The sequence below is a fragment of the Triturus cristatus genome, chromosome 5_2 (assembly GCF_964204655.1).
Source record: "Triturus cristatus chromosome 5_2, aTriCri1.1, whole genome shotgun sequence".
NCBI lineage: Eukaryota > Metazoa > Chordata > Amphibia > Caudata > Salamandridae > Triturus > Triturus cristatus.
The window spans coordinates 473739716-473764413 of record NC_140588.1 but is presented as its reverse complement, the minus strand read 5'-3'; the positions used below and the strand labels follow the sequence as shown (position 1 = coordinate 473764413).

General features: G+C 48.3%; 1 protein-coding gene across 11 annotated transcripts in view; it reads right to left on the bottom strand.

The window, feature by feature from the left end:
- The window catches only part of AMPH (amphiphysin), a 951873-nt gene that overhangs the window by 438895 nt on the left and 488280 nt on the right, over positions 1-24698 (bottom strand). For all 11 annotated transcript variants that reach the window (XM_085607441.1, XM_085607443.1, XM_085607442.1 and 8 more), the window contains exon 3: positions 10225-10279. In XM_085607441.1, the coding sequence (XP_085463567.1) occupies positions 10225-10279 (55 nt within the window). The remainder of the gene's footprint in view (positions 1-10224; positions 10280-24698) is intronic.

Here is a 24698-nt window from a genome sequence, read left to right as displayed (position 1 = left end):
CTCTTTTCATGGCTAATAACAGCAATCGTCTCCCCAGGGTAACAAGGTCGTTACCGCCCAGGTGTATCACCAACAGGTGGGGCAAGGTGGACCCGTGTGCTCTTAGTCTCTGCTCGATCTTATTCCTGAGTTCGAACCATCTCATCCCCGGCACCCCCATCCATTCCACTTTGGTCTGAGGGAAGTGTCGCATCCACTTTCGGTGCAATGCCCATTGGGCCGCCCGGGCGACAAATGAATGCCCGATCACCCACACCACTCGTCCTAATAAAAGAGGAGACATGGTGTACACACAAGTTATTTAATCAGAAAGGGTGATTTCAACGATACACACCATAAATCACAAACACTTTACTAAAAGCTGCCTCACGGGCGAACATATACCTTATAGCAATCAGATTCCCAACGCCCCAGTTTCTTCACCTGAGCGGCCTCTAATCCCGCCAGGTGAGCGGCGGTGGCAGCGCCAATGCGGAAGGAGTGGCTGGAATACCTTCTGTCCGGCCGTGCGAGCCCCGCCCTGGCTAAACTAGCCCTGATTACCTGCTCGAACTGGTATCTAGTTACAGGGGTACCATTTGAATGCAACAGGAGATAACCCGGGCCAGGCGGTCTGTGCTCCAAAAATGCCTTTACCCATTGTACTGGGCAGAACCTGGGGTCACCTAGAGGCTGGAGAACCACCCTGATCCCCCGCCCCGCCTGATCAGTCTTGGACTTGCGTAAAAGAATGGTCAGTGACCCGGAGATAGACACATCTGAAATTCCCAGCGCATCCCCCGAACAGTCGACCTTGGACCTAGCCACTAACTCACTGACTCGGAAAGCCCCGAAGAACGCTAAGCAGAATGTGGCTGAAAACAGCGTTGCTTCGTAATGAGAGTAGGTGACTGACTCGAGAGCCCCTAGCATGCCTTTCAGGATTTCAAAATCAATGGGCGCTCGATTATCAGGGGCCCTGGGCTCCTCCCTAGCCCAACCCTTCAAGGCGGCCCGGATGGGATAGGAGTTAGTGGGATCCGCCCCGCCAGACAACCTAGTGTCGTGGCTTACGGCTGCCAAGTGACTGCCCACCCATGAACGGCTCTTCCCTTGTCCCCTAGCCCACACCAGAAATGCTCGGACCTGGGACACCATCGCAGCCCCTGAAGTACCCAGTGCTACAGAAGTTGCTCTGAATGTTGCCATGTGGGCGCTGTAACGCCTCCTGGTACCTGGGGCCAGAGCTCTTTCTCCCATCGCTTTCAGGCTCAGTCCCACTGCAGGATCCTCCATAGATGGTCCGGGAATGGGGTCATCTGCGCTCTCGCCCGCGGCCAGGCCTCCCTGAATCGGAGCCACTGAAAACGAGAAAGAGCGTCAGCTGCCACATTTTGAATCCCCTCAATGTGCCTGGCTTTAAACTCCACATTGATGCGCAGGCAAGCCCGGACCAACTCCCTTAGTAAGCACAGCACCAGCCGGCACCTGGCGGACTGGTTGTTAATTGCCTGAACGACCGCCAAGTTGTCAGACCAGAACACCACCTTTCTGTCTGACAATGCCGCCGGCCAGAGGTGTAATGCAACAACAATCGGGAAAAGCTCCAACACAGTAATATTTTTGGTGATCCTACGCCTGCGCCAAACATTGGGCCATCCCTGCGCGCACCATTCTTCGCCCAGGAGATCCCCAAAACCTTCCCTGCCTGAGGCATCTGTGAAAAGACAAAGTTCCTGACTATCAATCCAGGGCTGCTTCCAAATAACCGTCCCGTTAAAGCAGGCGAGGAATTCGCTCCATACCACCAGATCCTGCTTCAGCCCTGTCCCCAGCTTGACCCAGTGATGTTTCTTTTTTACACCAGCAGTCGCCCTAGCTAGCCTGCGTGCAAAGACCCTCCCCATGGGTATGACCTTTAGCGCAAAATTCAGGGTCCCTAGCAGGCATTGGAATTCACCTAGAGTAGCCTTGTCCCTACCCAGTAGATCGCAGATCTCCTGACGCAGGGCCTGTACCTTATCCGCAGGGAGTCGGGACACGCCGTTTACCGTGTCCAACTCGATGCCCAAGAATACCAAAACCTGCGCCGGACCCTCGGTCTTACCAGGAGCTAAAGGTACGCCCAAGTGTCCTGCCAATTCCTTGAAACATTGCAGCGCCCGTGCACAATCTTGCGAGTCAGCTCCCCCGATGAACAGGAAATCATCCAGGTAGTGGGTCACTCCCTCAATGCCATACCTGTTTGTTAAGGCCCACTGTAGGAAGGAGCTGAACGCCTCAAAGTACGCACAAGACACCGAGCATCCCATGGGCATACACCTATCATAAAAGACCTGGTCCCCCCACCTGAAGCCCAGAAGGTGTTGGCTGTCCGGGTGTACTGGCAGGAGCCTGAATGCAGATTCGATATCAGACTTAGCCAACCAGGCTCCCTTCCCTGCCCTCCTGATCATGTCGACTGCCAGGTCTAGGGAGCAGTAAGACACTGAGCATTTACCTTCGTCCAACCAGGAATTCACGGAGTCCCCTTCTGGGTGTGATAGGTTATGGATAAGTCGGAAGGCCCCCGGCTCCTTTTTTGGTACCACCCCCAGGGGAGAAATCACAAAGTGGGGCATAGGGGGTGAGGAAAATGGGCCCGCCACCCTGCCCAAAGACACCTCCTTTGCTATTTTATCCCGCACTACCTCCGGGTGTTCCCTAGCTGATTTCTGATTTTCCGTATCCCTGCTCACTAAGGGGCCTTGATAAGGAATGCGGAAACCGTCTAAGAAACCCTCAGAAATGAGGGACCCTTCCTTGCTAGTGTAACCGCGGAGTGCGCTGAGGAGGTTCTTTACGCAGATGGGAGAGGGCCCTTTCACATGATCGTGAGGGGCTAGGTCATGCGCGCTGGCAGCTGTGTACGCAGGGGGCCAAAGCGCAGGAGGGGGGGAACCCCCCAGGCTACTTGCTCGATGAAGGCTAGTCGGGGGTGTCGCGCTTGGAGCATGCGGTAGCGGCATGGGGTGCCCCGCACACGCTGCAGTTGTGGGCGAAACGGCATGATTTGTCCCAGGAGCAGAACCCTGCATTGAAGAGCCTGCAAGTTCCAGAAGACCGTGCCCGAAAGCCAGGCCTGCGACCCCCCCCACGCCCGCCCCGAAAGGACTTCCTGCTCTCCCATTTCTTCTCCTTTTTATCCTCTTTCTCTTTGCTCTTTACACCGCCCTCTGTACCTGACTTCGTCGTAGACCCCTCAGTATGCTTGCCCATGTGTTTTACCCATAAACGGACCTCCAACTGGTCCCATTCAAGATCTGGGCAGATTGCTCTCTGTCTGCGGAAGTCACAATCGTAGTGGTACCATCCCATGCCCCCACCCTTAGCAGCCTCTTCAGTAATCACGCTTGCATAGTGGAAGAGGCCAGGCCCTTCATCTGGGAATTTCTCCACTATCACTGCCGCAAAAATGGCAAAGGCCTGACCCCAAGTCACAATATTTTTGGTGGGATATACATGGTACCGCACCCGCTTGTCCTCTTCTTTGTTGCCCATCCTCCTGGTATCTACCCCCTCCGCCCCATGCATCAGAAGGGTGAAGATATCAATAAATTCCCTGCGCCAAATCCCTTCTTTGGCCACAAGAGGGACCATCCAAGCGAGAGAACAGCGGCCCGATACTAGCGGGGCCGTGGTAACTAGAGGCTTAGGTGCTACTGCTAGCGTTGGTGCCGGCGTCGGTACCACTGGGGGAACCACTACTGCAGTATCGACCGCACTTGCCGCGCTCTCGGCCACAGCAGCAGCTGGGGGTGTGGGCCGCGGAGGAGGTTCCAACGCAGCCTGCGGCTGACACCACACCTGCGTGAAGCCCCCCGGCGCCGGGAGGACAGTCGGCGGCGGTGGGGCGGGCGGACCAACCCCTAGGGGTGACCTGGCAAGCAGCAGACCGGATCTGACCTCAGCCATGAAGTCTTTTAGAGTGTCTGAAAGCTTACCCAAATCCTCTGCCGAGGCAAATGTCGCCTGGGGCGGGCCAGGCAGTCCGTTGTGCGCCCCCGTCCCCAAGCCAGCCGCCGCCTGGGGGGGGGCTGAGGCCCTGTGAGGAGGGGCCGCTCTATTCCGAGCCGGTGGTTGTTCAACCGGAAAATCTTTGCTCGTGGGGCGGCGGATTCTTTTTGACCGTGACGGGCCCGCAACCTCTCCTACATCCTTATCCGTAGCCGGACCGTCCATCGCTATCCCAGAATCTGGGGGGGTACTGGCTTTCAATAGTTCCGTCGCCCAAGCTAAACCCTTGGACCTCGTCAGCTCCAAGAAAGCGGCAATCCGAGATTCCTCCGAAGTGTCCGGCACGGACTCCTCAACCTGTGTCCCTGGTGTGAAAAGGGGGGGGGATAATCCTTGGCTGTCCATCACTTAGCAGTTGCTCTCTCTTATCTGCAATCGGGAAAGAGAGAAAGTTAACCGCCTATTCACCCCCGTTGAGGTTAGTTCTTCGCTCCTGAGTGGCACATGCTACTCCGAGAGGTACCCCCATCCCCCAACAGCCCGTACTTACTCCCGTCTGAGCACCGAATGCGGATGGTGTCTGTCTCGCGTCTCTCTGTCGGCAATTAACAAGCCTCCGGTCAGTGAAAGCAGACGAATGTACTGCAAGAGAAACCAGCATAAGCGCAAGAAAAGCATACACGAAAAAGGCGTGGCTGTACCGCCAGAAAAAGGGGGGGGGGGGGGAGAGAGGACACAGGTGCTCATACACATCACGTTTAACCATGTACAACCTGCTCGCGTCTGCCCTCATCCCCACCTTGAACCTGGCAAGTATCCCACCCCCATACTACCTTCCTTGGGGCTATTTCCCCCAAAATCACAGTCTCGCATGAACGAAACACAACCAACTCTCCGTCCATTTGCCTTTATTGTAGCGTGCCCGCCAAATTATTGGCACACTTTACCTTACATATTCAGGCACGGGGTCAACTCACTGTCCTCACGCTAAAATTGTACAGTACCCGCGCTGGCCAAAAAAGGGGGGACGCGACCACAAAGCGCCGGCCGCGATCCCCCTTCGCTGCTCAAGGCCACTCTCGGACGCCATGCATTGGCCCCCTGGATCGGCCCCTTGCTACTAACTACCCGCCCACTCGCGGGCAAAGCGGAAGGAGGGCGGCTCCCCGCTCCCTGCTGGGACACCCGAACCGGCCTACTGTGGGACCGGGCCTTCGCTATGCTTGCTGGGTGCCGTCCCCCCACCGCGACCCCACCAAACAAACCAAACAGGGCAGAGCCAGGCCACAAAGGAATACATTGCCCATTTTATGTGGCGCGAATTCGCCCGTGTATATTCTGCGCTTACATGAGGGCACCGTATTTACCTTGCACAGTCAGTCACGGGGGGTAGTAGCTGATTAGACAGGAAACCCGGGAGCACATGCCACACCCTGCACAGTCAGGCCCGGGGAGATAATTGATCCAGCCCGAAACCCCCGGAGCGGGCGCCACACCTTGTACGTTCTGGCCCCGCTAGATAAACCTCGTTTAGCCCCAAAATCACCGGGGCCGGCGCGACACCTCGCTCCATCAAACCCAGGGAGATAAAACGTTTGCCCAGAGTCGCCGGTGCAGACGCGACCCAGAGGATCACAGGTAATGATGTCCTGCCCCTAGACGGCAAACCTGCCTGCACAAAAAACCCCCGCCTCTCCCCTGACTCACCGCGTTACGACGCCCGTTGCTCCGCGATCGGAGCGGCGACAGAGACACAGAAGTACAGTCGGAATGGCGCCCCCACGCCCCCGGGCCGGGGGTCATGAAGGTTTCTACTCATGAAAACCATGGACGGATCTCAAGCCCGGCCCCCCCTGCCTAAACCCGGGGAGGACCGCAAGCCCCTGTGACACAGTGACACTCTGCAAGGCTAGGCTCAATAACGGCTTACACATATTCACTGCGGATTTGTCTAGCGAAGGTATTAGAGCGCTTTAAATTCATACCGGTGACATGTGTTACATATTTATAAGGCGCGAAATCGACCCGAAGGTATAGGAGCGCGTAGCACCGCATTTACCTACATACATCGGCCCGGGGAGATTAAGTGATTTACCCCGAATGATTAAGTGCTATACCCCGCGACACAAAAGCGACCGCGGCCCCGAGACTCGCTGACGGACCTGAGCCTCGATCCAATATACTTTGCTCTTACGCATAATCAAAACGTTTCATTTCGAACTCGATCCGAAGGTAATGGAGGCTTTACATGACGCACCAGTTACATTACATTAGGACACATTCATGTTTATTTAGCACGGGGAGTCAGATTAAATAATTGCCCAGAATCACAGTATGCTGAGACCGTGCCCAGATTCGAACCCGGTCCCCCTGCACTAAAGTCAGCAGCTCTGGACTTGTACTACCGAGAGACCTTTCTCTAGCTCGAGACTCGACCCGAAAGTATCGGATTGCATCACTCCGTATTCATAAACCTATAAGCACGGGGAGATTCAGTGAACAGGACGGGACCGGACAGGGGCTCCACTGACCCCTGCGCCGGAGGAGAAACGCTAAGCCCCACACCCAAGATGGCGGCCAGTATGACCGATGGACGCCGGGTAGCCGGCGCGGTTGCGTCCCCACCTGCACTAGCAAACAGTGGCAACGGGTAACGCGCCAAATACAGCATTTCCTCAACGATCGCACGCTCTTGAAGCGAAATCTACCCGAGCCTTGCTCTGTGCACGCTCCCCCCCCCGCCCGTGGTACTCCGACCACAGGGCCCCGTATCCTGGTACTGCCCAGGGACAGGGCCGGGGCGAGAGGGCAAGACGGCAACTCACCGAGTATTCCGCAGTTCCAGCTCGATAGGCGACGGCGACGACGATCCCCGCGAGACGGCTCGGCGTCCGATAAATAGGCGAGGTGGGCGACAAAGAGGTCGCCAGTGAGGGTGGGGGAAGGCTAAATAGCCTTCCCCTCACACCTGGGCCCGGAAGTGACGCGCCTTTCGCGTCACTTCCGGCCCCTGACACGGAGGGGGGCACAGATCAGGAACCCTGCCCCCGCCCCCCCCGAAGTATGGAGTGGGGAGGGGTGACCGGGGCCCCGGGGCCACTAAGGCGCCGACCGCCGAGTGGCCCCCTGCGGGGGCCGCGGTCAGCGGCAGACTTTAAATCAAGGGAACTCACCACCAGCTAACAAATGTATTACGTGTGCCCAGATATGTTGCTAAAGCACACACTGAAGAAAGAGAACTTTTCAACATGCACTTTTATTGCCACACTTGTGATGCTCGCTAATTCGAGTCTCGGCCACTTAAATGTTGTCATTTTCATTTAAATACACATTGATGCCAACAAGTAGAAACCCAAGTGAAACACAGGGAATGGCTATGTACCATTGAACGCTCAAGCCTTGTCTGATCTCGGTGACTGGCTCTGGCTCGGCCCGAGGTCCTTTAGGACCCTTGACCCAAAAGCAAGCCGAGCTGCGAGTGTGTGACTGAGTGACATATCCAGCACATCGTGTGAGATAGAGAGGAGGAGAGATAGATTGGGAGTGGTGGGGGGAGGGGCGGAAACTGGGCAGAGCAGCGGAATAGAGGCAGAACAGAGGAACATGGACAATGGTTGGAAAGAGGCAGTGAGGACAGAGAGGACGAGGTGGTGACAGTCTGAGGAGGGACAAGTGAAGGAGAGAGGACAGAACATTTGGCAGGGGGCAGCAGTGAGAAATGAGAAAAGAGAAAGAGCAAGGAGAGGAAATATCTACCATTGAAGAGGGCTGGGACCGTGACAGGATGAGGTGAAAGCACGTAGGGCTGCGGGAGAGTCAATAGCGTGGACATGTGACTACCTGTGACTGCCTGCACGACCGGCCCATCAGGGGCACCAACCTGTCACAGTATGCCCGTGGGCATCAATGAGTCCACACGCAACTGCACCCCTCTCCTACCCTTCTCTATCTTCATGATCTGTCACCGCATGGCAACAATGCGGCTGGCTCGTCTCATCTTTGGGCCCCTAGAGTCAAGATGACCCTTGGCTCGGCTCTTCACTTGACTGCTGATGCCTTCAATTAGAATTTAATTGGCCGGGGGTCCCGGGGGAGTTGGTCTTCAACAATCCTTCGGGAGTGCAGCAAACACTTGTGCGCTATTAGCACATTGAGACACCTTAATAATCACACAGAGCATGCAGAGCTGCAGGGGCAGCAGCAGCACAATATTAGAAGCGTCAGAACCACTGCCAGAGGCATTCTGACCCACCTTTGTCCCTACGATGCTTAACGGCCAACCTTTTTTTTTTTTTTTCTTTTCGGTGTGCAGTTTTATAAAGCGCAAACTGTACCCGAAGGTATTACAGCGCTCCTTTACATGAACTACAGTTACATTAAATAAGGCCACACTAGGGGCCATATGTAGGTAGCATCACATTTACCTATTCATAAATACCGAATTTTACCGATTCGGTATTTATGAATCGGTAAATGTGATGTAGGTAATCATTCGGTAAATTTTACCGAATCGGAAAAATTCAGTAAATATGAATCGGTATTTACCGATTCGGTAATGAGGCATACCTTCCCATTGATTCCTATGGGCCTGGAGGCCCATAGGAATCAATGGGAAGGTATGCCTCATTACCGATTCGGTAAATACCGATTCGGTAATGGGGGGAGCATACTCAAGGGTGGCAGGGTGTCACATTGACACCCTGTTGCACCCCTGAATCTTGCATGTGTGCACATGTGGCGCTCATACATGCCCTAAGGGCATGTATGTCTGCCACATGGCACTCTTAAATCTGCAAAAAATTATTTTTTGCAAGGTATTCGTTATTTATCACCAACCTTTATTTGGTGGTAAATAACGAATTTCTAATACTAATTTTCACTCTTTAGAGTGCTCCCTACATCTGATTTCAGGATTCGGTATTTACCGAATCGGTATTTTACCGATTTCTTAATTTCCGATTCGGTAAATACCGAATCCAGAAATCAGCCCCCTACATCGCAAATGCCTAAATACCGTTCGGTGACGGGATATTTACCGAATTTCGGCCGTTACCGACCGGTATTTGGCTTCCTACATGAGGCCCTAGGTCCTTGCTTGTGCCTGTCAGCATTCCCTGTCTGATGGAGGCCCAGGCCAAGGTCATAACATCCATCTCAGACAGGAGGGCCTAGGCACAGGCGGGAGATGGATTCAGGTATGAAGCTGGTTATTTACATTGTATAGTATGCAGCTTGTTATTAATGCATGTTTCAAGATTATTTGTTTTACTTTTAATAATTATAGAGTGTAAAGAATACAATTCAAACTGACAAAACGTTCTTTTTCAAACACCTTTCAGGTTCTGTTCTTTCTTGTTTATTTGATCTTCTTTTTAGTTTATTACTCTGAGTAGGAGAAAAAGATGCAGATTTGAGAGAAAGGGATCTCTTTGTTAACATGACTTAAGGAGAACCAAAGGGAAACTACTCAACTCTGTCTTTTCCTGAATGTAGAACATTTCATGTCGTAATGTACAGTGTACACATTCTTGTGGTGATGATAGGGCAGGACAAGGGAGATGGTGGCATAACTGCTCAGGCCTGCCTCCATAGCAGTGCTTAATTTGAGGCAGTGGTTGCCGGTGCAGCCCACGACACTCATTTTTGGGCATCACCACTTATTTTTCCTCATCAAAGATTTACTAAGAGCAAGAAAGAGAAAAACACACAAAGAAGAAAGAAAACAAATATGGAGAAAAAATCATCACACAGGGAGAAAGCATTAGCCTATTACAGTGAGATAAAGGGGTTGGGAGTGCTTCCGGGTGGATTAAAGACACATGAGGTGGAATCAAGACTGCTCAGCCTTAGTATTTGGTGCGCTGACATTTAATAGCACCGGGGGGAACCATCTTCCCACAACTCATCTTTCACTTCAAGCTCACTCACTGTGTTCTTGCATGAGTTCTACTCAAAGGTCTGTTTTTCACCTCACCACTTTTAGAATCCACCAGCCGCCACTGCTTGATCCCGCACATGAAGGGATCATGCACTGTTCAGTCTTAAGAAACAGAGGTATTTATAATCTCCTCTGTATTCATCCTTCAATTTTTCCATTGAGAACACCTAGTTAGTGCTTCTTTGCCCCTCACCACTTCACCAATGACAAATCTTTAGCAGGCATCAGTGCATTGGTACATACATGCTCACATCATTATCCCACAAAAAAACATGTCACATGAGAAGAAGAATGAAACCTTTTTAGATCACCTTTAATGGCAGCTAAATATCCTTTGAGTTCTCGTTGAAGCCTTGATCCTTCTGTCTGTAAAACAAAGAAAGAAAACATAAAAATAAATGTTTGTGATAAAATATATGAATAAGGTAGAAATGCACACAGATTGACGACTGATATTTCTTTCTTGATAACACAAGTGGCATACCAAGATTAAGACTAAACTAGGGGGGCACATTTACAACAAAATGATGCCACGCTGCGCTGCTAATCGGCTTGCTGCGCCATGCAGCACAATGAGGAAAGTGCAGGCATACATCATATTTATAGCAATACGACACATCCCTGCCCTTTCCTTTGCACTGGTGCAGTTTAGGCAGTCTTGTGCCAATACAGACACTCAGCGCCATGGAGCAAGGGTGCCTGAGTTGAAATCTGGTTGTTTTTGTGCAGAAAGGGACACATTCCTTCACAAAAACAATCATTGCGCCTGCACTGGGGAGGCGCACAGTTTTGACTCATTCCCAGATTTATGCTATGTTGTAAATCCGTGACTGTCATAATACCATAGCACCCACAGCACGCCTCCCAGACACAGTGTGAGGCAACATGCCGACGTGAGCTGCGTTGCCTCACACCATATTTATGAGGTAATGAAAAGCCACACAGGGTAGCTTTTCGTGACCTCTCAGATGTGGGCCTGCACTGTGCGCCTCCGGACCGTCACAAAAGTGATGGTTCTGCGGCAGACATTTGCCGCAAAGGATTTGTAAATAAGCCCCTAATACTTTTCAGACAGCAGTAAGGTTTTCTGTGGCTATGCGAACATTTCCTCTTGACATTACACCATATGAGAATGTCCCAAAAACATATTTTGGGAAGGTGGGTATTCTTTTTGTCCTGTGTCAGGCTTCGTCCCGGATGTCTGAACACTTTTCAATTGGAAAACATACCTACCAACGCATCAATGGATGCCTACAAGGCTAAAACTAATTGACTCTATAAACATTATATCTCCCTTCTCAAAACTCACAATGTTTATTATAGTCAACAGTGTACAGAAAGAACAAAGTACCCAAGTTTCGGAACATTATGGTAACCACCTTTATCAATCATGTAACAAACTCCAGGTCCTCACAACAGCAAAATAACACGTATTTATGTAAAGATAAACAGCTGAAATATTTTTTACAAAAAAATAAGGGTGGCAACTTTTTTAAAGAAATGTACATTTTACATTAATCATTATTTTTTGTTGAACCTTTGTGTTAAAAAACATTTAGATAGAAATCTAGCGTATCTTTTCCCCGACAATACTTCAATGATTTCTATCCTAATTCTAGGACTAGAAAATTCGGCAAGGTGCTTTCCAAAAACCTAAGCATAGTACAAATCACTGCGCATCAATGTATAACTAAACATCATGTTATGTTTATTATTACGGCAGAGATTTTTAATATTTTGCAACTAGATAAAATACTATTCTAACTCCAGTCCTGGAATGTTTGCAAACTTTTTCACAGACAATAATTACAGCAGCTTTGAGCATACTGTAACATATAATATAAGGTTATAAGAAGTTATTAAAGCAGTGATTATTTTAATGTACTTCGAGTAAAAAGTGTTGACTGTAGAACCTTTCTTGAAAATTATTTTCAATCGAAGTCTTTAAATCAGCTTTTTTTTACCAATAGTTTCGCACCTACAATGTATTAACCCATACATACTGCATTCTAACATTGCTTTGTTGTGTATTAATTAGGTTTCTGATTAATAGGTTTTAATACATACACTCAGATGATTTTAGTTGAGTTGCAAGGAATTTATGAAAATATAGTTAGCTACTGGTAGCAACATATATCTAACCCCTGCTGAACATCCTTTTAGCTCCAAGTTTCTAATGTTATTTTAGCTCACCAAATTGACATTGTTTGGATGAATCAATCAGAAGTGATCATGCCTACACATAAGATAAGATATATTATTTCATAGCTCTGATGATGACATTAAACAATATGATAATGTGCAAGTAACATGTTTGGTGGCATTTGATATTCAATGTGTCCTTCAAATTTTGTGTTGGGACATATGAATACTGTGTGAGTAGTTGAAATCATATGTACTCATGTACCAGTGGCTGCCTAGCAGGATTAAATTTATCTGCTCCAGTGCTTAATTTGAGCCTGGTGAATTCCGGTGCACAGCACCGTCATTTAATAATCAACACTACATTTATGACAGTCTGCCACATGGTGGCGCTGCTCATCTAATTTCGAGAGGAGCAGATCAATGGTTCTTTATGAATACAACATACATGAAAAATTACTAATACCTACCTCCCCAGCCATTCCTTTAGCTTTGGGGACCTGGAATAATCCTAACAATCGTACTTGCCAGTGAGAGAGATGGTTTAGTAGTTCTTTTGGTACCACCATCAGCAGCAATGTCATGGGCAATCGGTGGTGTAAGCTGCAGTGGCCCCCTGGTCAGGACCCTGGCACTTATTATTTTACAAATTAAGCACTGAGCTTCTCTACTAAATCAGATTATTACATTTTTAGTAATCACAACAATATTCATAGAAGGAAACTTAGGACAGAAAAATACCAATATAGAAATTAAGGAAATTTTGATGTTCTATATTTTTCACCATTGGATAAACTCATGCATGTAGCAGTTTATGGCATGTACAGCAGTATATAAACCATTTAATTATGTCAAAGAATGCTTAAACTAATTTTATGTTTTGAAACCTCCTGTACATTTTCTTTATTTGTTGATCAAGAGAGAGGCATAATAAGTGAATACTCCCTGGCTGGCTCTATAATATGCCAACACAATTCTAACATAACAAATTGCAGGTACTTGCTCTCCCACTAATATTTGTCAAATATTTGGCCCAAGCATTCTCATTTTATTCGATCCAAATAAAAAAGTGGTGCACACATTATTGTCCTATGGGACTTTAGTGCACCAGAGATGAAAGTCATGTTTAGAGGGATCACTTTTCCAATTCATATCCGATGTTACCAAATGAAAGACATCTTCAGTTCACCTCTTAATAATGGAAGTGATAGTCAGTCATAATAGGAAAAATGTTTGATCACAATTAAGGGACCCAAAACACACAATGTTACATTGAGGGGGATATTCTCAAGAACTTGCGTTAATTATCGCAAAATTTGCTTAACGCAACTTTGCACATCGCAGTCTATCGCGGGAAAATAACGCCGTGTTGTATTCTCAACCCAGCGGCACCATGCGATAGTCTCACCACAAAGCGCCAAATGACCGTGTTAAAACTAACAAACACAAACGCGAAAAAAGTTGCGATGTGGCCAATTGTGTTACAAAAATCAGCGATAACCAGCGGCAGGCCTGCAATTCCCATGCCTCATGCAGGAAAATGCACTATAAAAACACCGTAAAACACAAACAAAATAATGCAAACTGCGTTACACCATGGAGGAAGCCGGAGTAAGTACAGAGGACGACCAGAACCCCACAAGCCCCCAGGAGGACCTGCCTGGTACCTCGGGATCACGGATGGCGAGGAGAAGAAGACGAGGAAGACAATGTTCAGTCTGCAGGAAAAGAGGAACATCATCACGGAGGTGATAGAACACCACCAACAACTGTTTGTCACCTCCAACGTGCCATTGGCAAATAAAAATGCAATATGGCAGGCCATCCTGGACAATGTGAATGCAGTCGGAGTGAGGATGAGGAAAATTGGAGAGGTCAAGTGGCGCTGGAATGATTTGAAGCGCTAAACCAAGAAGAAACTCGCTGACAACCATCAGGCAGCAATGCAGACTGGAGGTGGCTGTCCAGCGGAACACCAGGAGCAGGATGAGATGGAGGAAATGATGTCCACAGTCATCAGTGGGGAGATGGTGGCAGGAGTTGGGGGTCCGGACACTGCTCGACATGACCTGACACAGCTGCACCAGGGTGAGTACTGAACAGGGACTGGGGGACGGGGGAGATGGGCACAATGGCACACATGCACAATTAAGTAGAGCAAACTGCACACCCGCAATGACTCTTGAGCATGTCCCTGATCCCCTTCGCACACTGCAGCACACATACAAACAGCAAGTAGGCCCGTGTCGACTATGGGCATAAAGGTGTCCCCCCCACAGCATCAATCTCACAACCAACCCATGCACACTTGTGAAAACCAGCAAATATGCGTGTCTGTGAGCCACACTGACAATGCAAGTGACACTGCATGATGAATAGCATGGCTGCAGTCCAATAATCATGACATGCTGCACGCCACAACACTGAGGTGGCTGAGTGTGGAACACATCCGGAAAGGAGCTGGTCACACCCTGACACATCCAAGTGCACACACAACCCCTGACGGCAACAACACATCTGCGGAAAAACCATGCCCAAGAGCCCAAATCAGCCAAGTCTGCAACATCTCAGCACTGTAGAAGCACAGAAGTCAAAGGCAAACCGCCTCAAAGGGATAAGGGGCAGCAAAATCACAGCTGCAGCGGTGACTCACCCACAATGCAACACACACACATAGCAATAACGGCATATTAACATTGATGACAATGTGGTACGAAGTGCAACACTTTCACTGCAGAACAGAGGAGACAACTGGTTCCGCTTGTGCGTAGAAACTGGTCAATCACATCCGGCATAGCAGGAAACTGTGAGATGAGAATGTACGTGTACAACCTCACATCCGTGATGTAGTTCAAATGTCCAATGTCCGGCATCAAATAGTCAGCTCCTCCAAAACAGTCACAATGTACATTTTCATGCAGTCTGTATGTACACATGTACAATGTGTCAACATACATGGAACACACTGTCAACCAGCATCTCCCCTTTACATTGCAGAGGGACAATCAACACCTCCTGCAGAGCAGAGCAGACATCTCTTCAGTGATGATGAAGAGGACCCCCTGGACATTTGCCCTGACACCCTCCAATGGCTCATGGACAGCCTCCGCACCCCACCCCCAGAAGCAGGGCAGCCCAGCTGCATCCAGGAGACCCCACCACCTGCACAGACCACACAGCAGGAAGCACACACCACCACGGATGGCTCCTATCACCTCACAGAAGAACACATCGCACTCCACGGCCAGGTGTTAGACTGCCAGAAGGAGGTGGCTAAACAGGTGCGGGTGGGGTTCGATCTCATGGCAGCCGAACTCGATTACATATGTGGGTGTCCAATTCCCATCAGGGACCACTTACACTCACCAACGGAAACACACACTGCGACATAGCCACACGCATTTGCACATTTCCAGTACAGAACCACGCCCAGAGCCCCGAAACAATCATTCACACCCCTACCCTGGGCTTGCCTACACCGGTCCAGTCCACTCCTCTTACGTATGAAGGGGGGACGACAGAGCTACATGTACAGGGCCTTACCCACTGCCTTGGGTAACATGTTTGCGTCCGCTGTACAATGCACAATGTAATGTGGTAGGGCCCGGGGCCATCGTGCATACGTAATGGGCACACGGACACACTTTGATAGTAATTTGAACTGGCTACAGGCACGTGCACCCGGCCACTCTTTATTACCAGGGTCACCTGACCAGTGATGCCTTTGCTGGATGAGTGTGGGGTGAGTGTGAGCCGGCCCTCAGGGAGTGGTTGGTGCTGGCAACAACTTGAACAGTGTTCACCATTAAAGCCAAAACAGAAAACACCAACATAACACAAACAACTGCGAAGCATTATGTTGGTGGCCAGATCAAGCACAGAGGTCACCCGATATTCAATTAGAAGGGTCGGCGAGTCGCAGTGCACTGAGGTAGGGGCACCAGAGCTGATTGCGCACATGTGAAGAAATTGTCCAAGATTGTGTCCCTTCAGGATATTCCTGATACAGCTGCAGTAGGGTGTTTTACACCTGCAACATTTTTCCCATCATCGTCCCAGCTCATCCCCACTGCCTGAGGTGACATAGTTGATTGAGTTGTACACATCAAAAAAGGTCCATTGGAAAGGGTCCATGAGTTGTGGTGCACTGAGTTGGTGGCACCTGAAGAGCTGAGCAGGGTACCAAACTGATGATGGCATCCAAGACATGTGTGAGCAACTCAGATAGTCTGGCTGTAAGACTCTTTCGAATCTGGTTGTAGGTGGTCCTGGGGGTGGTGGCGTGTGCATCCTGCGGTGATGCGTCATCCGGGCAGGTCTAGACTTGATTTGATGTGTGAGCCCTGGTGGTCGGCAGTTGAGGCCGGAGGCAGCGGACAGTGCAGGGCCACAGACACATGACGTTGATGAGCCCCAGGCCACCGACACAGAGGCCATCCAATATTCATTTAGAAAGGGTCCATGACTTGAGCTGCACAGAATTAGTGGCCCCGGATGCACTGCGGCCGGCACAGGCACACCGCCACGGGACAATGACCTACAGTGCACTGAGATAGGGCCACGCAAGCTGAGCGGGTCTTTGTTGATGTCGAAGGTGAATGTCGCAGAGTGTTTCAGGGGACAGTGGAAGGTGCAGATGGCAGAAGCAGGCCGAAACAGGCAAATGGAGGAGTGGAATGCTACAGGATCCTTTTTACCACCAAGTCAGTATCAGCCACATGATGATGGAGACAACCCCCAGGCCATGGACTCAGACGCCACCAAAGTTCAAGCAGAGAGGGTCCATGATTTTCGGGGCACAGAGTCAGTGGCACCAGGTCTGAAAGGGGATTCAGTCTGCGATGAGGCCTGTGCAATGATATAAACTCTGCCATGAATAAATCAAAGCTCAGATCCAAAATGTTTGACCTACTTGACCACATTGTAGGCCGGAGGCAGCGGACCGCATGGGCCCACAGCCACGTGTCGTTGGCTTGCGAAGCACAGAGTTAGTGGCACCAGAGCAGTTGTTGGTAGTGTTCGATCACCTCCGTAACGAGGATCCTTTTTTCCTCCGGACTGAACCACGTCTTCCTCTTACTCCTCTCCTTGTGTATAATGATGTGAACTCTGCCATTGCATAATCAAGACTCAGTTCCACATGTGTGACCTACTCGATCGCAGTGTAGGACGAGGGCAATAGTCAGCAAGGGACCACAGACAGGTGTCATTTGGATGCTATGCACAGAGTTCGTGGCACCACATCGAAGGGAGTACAGCGATATCAAGTCAGCCATAAAGTGTGCACTCTGCCATTGCATAATCAAGACTCAGATCCACATGTGTGACCTACTTGACCCCTGTGTAGGCCAGAGGCAGCGGTCAGCGTGGGCCAGCCGCTGTTCAGCAAGCTCCTCCTGGAACTCTAACACATGACATTGAGATGGTATGTGGAGATGACTTGTGGTTGACGGAGGTAGAAGCACCAGAGCTGAGCGGGTGTGCAGCCTGCGACGATGCCGTGTCCTGCCTGGTACGGACTGGATTGGATTGGTGTGAGGCCTGCTGGACCGCAGTGTAGGCAGCACACAGGTGACCACGTGGTGCTGGACCGCAGTGTAAGCCGACGGCGTTGTCATCAAGGGCCTACAGACACATGTGGTTGGAATGCTATGCATAGAGTTGGTGGCACCACATCGAAGGGAGTATAGTCATTTAAACTCTGTATTAACATGTGTACTCGGCCATTGTATAATCAAGACTCAGTTCCAAATGTGTGACCTACTTGACCATGTGTAGGCCGGTGGAGTACGTCAACGAGAAAGGAGTGCTGCGGGCCTGTTTCGGGGAGGACAGCGATGGTCTGAGGAGGCTGCCATGGTCGCAGGCCTTGGGCTTGGAGCTTGCACAGGCACGTGGTGGGCTTCTTTGACACACGCCGGTTTTGGCAGGTGAGCGGTGTGGCCTGGTTGCGCAGGGGCGGCCAAGACGGATCTGGGGACCTGCGCCCTGTGGTGCAGCAGGCGCACATGGTCGCAGGCACTGTCGCTCATGGCATCGGCCTCGTGGTGTGCTGGGAGGTGCCGCCCTTGCAGACACGTTGGCCATTCCGGAAGGGAACCACACCCAGAGCTATGGGCTTTTTATTCACACCCCTACACTGGCCTGGCATACGCTGGGCCAGCTCTCTCTGCTCACGCTTACAGGGGGGGACGTAATGAGCTACTTTCTGCACTCTTCCCCACTGCCTGGGGTATCATGGTTGCGTCCACTGTTCACTACACTCTAAACACCAGCAGTGTATATCGACATGGATATGTCTGTGGTCTGCATACTGCAGTTTGTCCAGCACATCCACGCCACACTTAGCATTGTGTACATTCTCATTCATGGGTCACTTGCCTACTTCGCACATGCCTGGTTCCCACCTCTCCCCACATTCTGCTATTGTGTGGCTGAGGTGCCATGCCATTGATGGCTCGTGTACATGGCTCGCCCAGGTCACCACAGTAAGTTGTGCTGTCGTGTCTGGTAGGTGGGCATGTTGCTTGGCATGTTGTGTGAGAGTTTGTGACGTGTGCATTCCTAGAGCTGTGAGTTGCAGGATTGTGGAGTTGAGGTGTGTGGTGTGTTCATTTGGTACTTACCAACGAGCAATGCATTCCCATAGGTGCCAGCCTCAAAGCGCTGGCTGATGATGGACTGTCGGAAGATGAAGGAATCATGCACACTGCCTGGGTAGTTGGTGACGACATTGGTGAAGAGTCCACGGTGGTCCACTATTGCCTGCACATTGATGAGATGCATGTGCTTCCTGTTGCGGTAATTGTGCGCAATGGGCGGCAGGGGGCACAAGGAGTACATGTGTGCAGTCGATTGCCCCAACACGTGCGGGAAGGAGCTATGGCGTAGAAGCCTTGCTTGGTTTCCAGCTGTTCCTGTGCAGTGGGTGGGAAGTGAAGGTGCTGGGGTCCCAAGCTGATGATGGCATCCAAGACAGGTGTGAGAAATTTGGATGGGGCTGGCTGCGAGACTCCTCCTACTCTGGCAGTTGTTGGTTGGAAGGTTCCAGAGGCCATTATGTGCAGCACAGCCAGCAGCTTTGTCTGCGGATTGGATGTTGGTTGTCCGCTGTGTTGTTACCGTCAGCCTGTGGGCAATGATGGTCAGGATGCTTAGGATGGTTGTCCTTTTGTGCCTGTAGTGGGCAATGACACCCTCTGGTGTTGAGTCTGTGATGCTGGTGTGTTTTTCTGAAGGTCTGCTGTCTTTGTCTGCGCTGCCTCTGTGGTGGGTGGTGGTCCGGGGGGGGTGGCGCGCCTGGGGGTGGTGGCGCTGGGTGTTGTGGCCTCTTGGGGCTCCGAGCTGCATGGTGAGTAGCTCCATGGCATCTGTTGTTCTTCAGGTGTGGCTCTGGGCTGGGCTCCCTTTATGGTGCAGGGTGTCGTCCAACTTAACACCAGGTCGGAGCAGATGTTAAGTCCCTGCTGCTAACGCGCCTTATCGCAGGTTTTGTGTACTTATCGCTGATCTGCCTGGTCGTTGAGAATGTTACGAAGTGGTGTTGTTGTGGCTTTTTTCAGGGGAACGCCTGCTCTGCATCTCATTAGCGTTAGTTGCCAGTGTCATATGTGGGAATGTTTTTTGTGGCTGCTATTGCCGGAAAACTGGTGATATCGGCTGTTCGCACTAGCTTGTGAATAGTGTGATGTATTTATCACCACTTTGGCGGCGATAAAGTGCCGCTAACTCGGCGATAGGTTCTTGAGAAAATGCCCCTGTGTGCGTTGACAGCTCCCATGGCCCTGTGCGCTACTTTGTTTCTTCATAAGTACTCAGTTGTTAGTTTGCACTTCTTTAAAAAAATTAGAAGAGTGCATGTTATCGTTTCCAAAAACAAAGAACATTTTTCACCTACAATTTTCTCCTTTTCCCCTGACCATACTGTATTTAAAGTAGCTAGCTCTTGACTGTATCTGAAATCACAGAACTTCATTTCACTCCAACACCAAATATTTCTGACCTTTAGGGATTTATGTCAAACCCAATTTGGTTAAGAGGCTAAGACATAGCAGAGACTAGAAACAGCCAATTCCATCAATGTCGTGTAACTCCACTTAGCACAATATTCTTGCCCAGGCCCATATTTTTCAGTCACCTAAGGCAGAAGTAGAAGGGGCATATCAGGATGAGTGTAAAATATTGATATAAATAGCAGAAATTGGTATTTGGTCTAGTGAATGTAAAGATCCAGGAGATCAAAGGCAAATTGGTGTATTAAGAGATCTGATGAAATCCATATTTAATCTTGAGAGATATGATGCAGCTCATATGTGATAAGTGAGAGATATGTTGAAACCCATATGTGTCCATTGGCACCAAAGAGGACATTCAAGCAATGTATCTTATCGCATTAATTCTAGTTGTTATGTTATTAAATGCAGCCCACACTTCCTTAATTTTGTCATTATGAGCCAACCACATACTCTAACTGGATTTGCTAAATATGCTACATGATGTTTACACTCATAATAGTTTCACTGTGCATGTTATGCAGATTTACATATTCTAGAAAGTACATTCTTTTTTCCATGTGATTGAAGTTATGTTTAAATACTTTTGTTGCACATTGTTACCTTCTATCAGCCCCCAAACTCAGACAAGACAATATGAACTGAATCAATCAAACTACCTCAATCACAATTAGGAACACCACCAGGATCTCACCAGATTCAAACAAAAATACCAAAAACACAGGTTTATTCTATTTGACCAATAGTTGACTTTAAGGGTAATAGTTTGATACTAATCTTGCTTCTGTTCAACAAAAAACACACAGAAGGAAAACTAAACGTGAAAGATAATTTAAAGAAAGTAAATTATCAAACACAAGTTCAAGAAAACAAACTAAACGAAAATCCACAATTGCAAGTAGATTTCAGAATAGACAAAATACTCTGCCCTGTTCTCCTTACTACTGTCTTTAGGGTTCTTCTGTCCCTTTCCTGGTGCCCTTCAGATCTATCACATTCAACTATAGGCTAACCTTACTTAGAAAGAAGTAGGACATGTTAAATCTGCATATGGAGGTTCAATCATATTGATTGAACTTCAGAATCTCCTTTTTGAGATTCAGGGAGTGTAATTTGCTTCTTGAAGGACACATATCTCTATCATGAATTTGATATCTCTTATCTTGTTTTCTCCTGAAGTATTTAATTTTTAGCTGAATCTTCATTGGGGATTCAGGCGCTAAGATTGGTGTCTTCAAAATCTGATCCTGTTTAATCGGGATAGATAATAAATCACTATGAAAGAGTGTTCCCAAATGTTAAGCATGTCAATCAGGCTGTTTTTCTTAGTGGGGTTGGACCCAAATATGTCACCACCAACTTACCAGCTGGGGTGCATGGATGGTTAGTCCTACGTATCTCTCTTGGGGGCATCATATCCTCTTTTGGCGTCTCTTAATATTTTTGTATTTTTACTCTGATCTTCATTTCATTCTTACCTTCTAACCCTACAGTCACTCACATTTCTCTGATTGCTTCAAAGCTATTTGAGATTACATTTTCCTAAGGACCCTGGTGCTGAACTCCTGAAGTCCTCTACTTGTTATACCCTCTTTTACCCATCACTCCATGTCGATCTATCCACGCCCGCCACCCCCAGATAACATGAGTTTCTCCTTCACTGTAACAAACGTCAGTGCAGTTTTCAACTGTTTAATGTCTGTGTAATAGTTTGTTACTACGAACACAAGAGAAATACGTTATCAAGTGCTGAACATAGGAAAAATACACCCATGTCTTACACTGAATGCCACTTATGCACTAATTAATGTACTAGTACGTGGTAACTTGTATTACGGCACAGGCCTGTTCATGGTTCCCTCTCAATATTTCTTCCACCAATTAGACAAGGTTCTTCACTTTGCTCAGGCAAACACTCACCATTCTCTCTTGGTAAAAAGCCTGGACATTCTGAGCTAAAAACAGTTGAGTTCCAAGTGGTGCCCCGAATTTCCCTGAAATACGTTGCCTACATACCGACCTTCTACACCATCTCCACCCCAAGGATTTTGTAATCCACCCTCTAATATTGCCAGTAACACTCAAACCACCTTTTGAAGGGTTCAGATTTCAATTTGTCTTTCTGTTTTCTTGATTCCTACCACTGAAACCCACTGCATCTTGAGGTCTGCGCCCCTTACTAAGATGTGTAAAACTACACTGAAGTGGCATAGATGTGATCGAAAAGGACAAACAACCAATGACCCAGAAACTATAGAGAGCCTATTTTTAAAATGTGTATTTCTTTCGGTATCTTCCCCTCACAAAAAAGCTTATTTGTTCAATCCTTTCATTACTCACTTTGGCTGATTTATGTACCCTATCTACCTATCATGCTATGTACCTTTACTATTCTTTTGTACAACACTTCTGATTGAAATGTTATACCGCTCATGCAAGTCATGAGAATAATACAATACTTAATTAGATAAAATGACAGTCATGATTAAGTGCCAGAAGAGAGGTTTTATTATATAAAATCATAGAAGTTTATTTAAAGGTGTCATTTTTTTCTGGGACGGTATAAAGCTTAAGCCAACCAGCATGCAGGCAAATATTTGCTGATATTTGTGAACCTTAAACAGATTTGTCCTCTAGCTCCTCCAATATTACCCAGGTACCTTAGTTTCTCTACGTGCACAACATATAAAATCTCCACTTCTTCCTTGGTCTTTGTGACCTCGAAGCTTTGCCATCTTGATACAAAAATGCTGGAAGCAAAGAAAGTTGCAAAATTCACATCATATTTAACACTAATTGCAGCATCGCCCTTTGCTGAGAAAGGTGAAATGCCTTGTAGCTCTGTATGTTTGCTCGATGCTATATATATATCTATCAGAAGGAGGCTGGGCATGTTAATTTATGCACTGTTCCTTAGCATGCGGCTGTAAGTGTAACAGTGTGAATTTCTTCAGCCTGATGAAAGCTCTATAAATGTACAGTTTTGAAAGCACCACGTGGGTTGGCAAATTGCAGGAAGACACTTACCACAGGGTTTCTTCCGTAGTATTTACCATCCAGGGTATTTCGTGTATGTATTAGTGACACATTCACTTCATGCTATTCAACAAATTCCAACACTAACAACACACAGCTCTAGCACATCTTGCTGGATCCTGATTTTTCAGTTTCCAGATTCATATGTATGATATCCGAATGCCACTAAGGTTTGGTGTGGGATACTGAGGAATCCTCGTGCTCCTCCCGGCAATGCATGTGTCCATGCATTTCCTCCAACAGTGCCTGTATTCACATGCTGCTTACAATGGTGCATGCAGAAGATTTTGGATTGGATGAATATCTATACACTAAGGCACACCTCTGGAATGACTAAGGTGATAACTGTGGGCGACTGTGGCAATATGTGAGGCCGTAGGTTAAGGACATCAGAGGTGTAACCAATCCCTCCCCACTGCCCACTGTGGGTAGTCTGTGGTTAATGATTGGCATGGAGCTCATTCTTTCACCCCAGGTACTGGTAGAGTCTTTTCCTGCTTTTCCAACATCACCAGGAAACACATGTGCCCTATACCACTCCATAATATAGACTACGGCTTTAACTAATGCAGTAGGGTCAAGACTCGATTATGGCGAATCACCTAATATTGGGCTTTCAAAACCACTCTTAGCGAAACTGCAGATTAATAAAAATTGTAGGTTTGGTTTTCCTTCTGTATGCAAGTTTGATCATGTAATGTCCTTCCTAGCGATTTCCAATGGATACTAACATAGTTACGCATCAAATTTAATATATGTGTCCTTCACTGGGCATCATATAGCATTGCACCAACCTCTTTTCCTGTAAATGGACTCTCACATAATAATATTGAAACCCTTTGTCCTGCTTTAGTGCACTTCTGAAAGTACCTTACTTCCCTAGGAAAAAGAAGAGGTGATTGATCTTTCTCGGTACCCCCCTGCACACTGTGGATTTTCCACCTATGAGATTTCAGTACCTAGTTTCCTGCTCCATTTTATGCAAACATTTTAAACTCTGATGTTTACTCCTCTAATTGCTTTCAATTGTCCATTTAGTAGCATATGAGTTTCTCTTTCTATTCAGCGGTGTTTGCAATAGTTTCTACATTACCTTACCATACCATAAAATACCATACCATACCATACCATATAAATAACATACAATTCCATACCACAAAGTATCAAAAGACTGCAGCAATTCAACAAGTCTCATAACATGATATTGCTTTATTGGCCCTTGCCTTTGATCTCTGCTTGGATTCTTACCATTTTGGCCCACCTGGCTTTCCATTCTTCGTATATGTCCCTCTACAACCTTATGACCTAATTGTACCTCAGGATTCTCTGCGTGCCAGCAGCTGAGGAGCTGTTAGTGGATGAATTCGAATCAAGAGCCTGCTCGCCGTCCTGCACACCTTCCCGCACACCTTCCCTTCATAGTATCATTATTTTTTTCAAAGTGGGAATGGACTGCTGGGATCAAAGAGAATTTAGGCTTCAACGCAACCTTAGGGCTTGTTGTATTACTCCCCTGGTGTTTTATGAACCTTCGACCCAGTTTTAGGGAGTGTGGACAGGAGCTTGGTGTTCAGTCTACATAGTAGGAGGTGGGA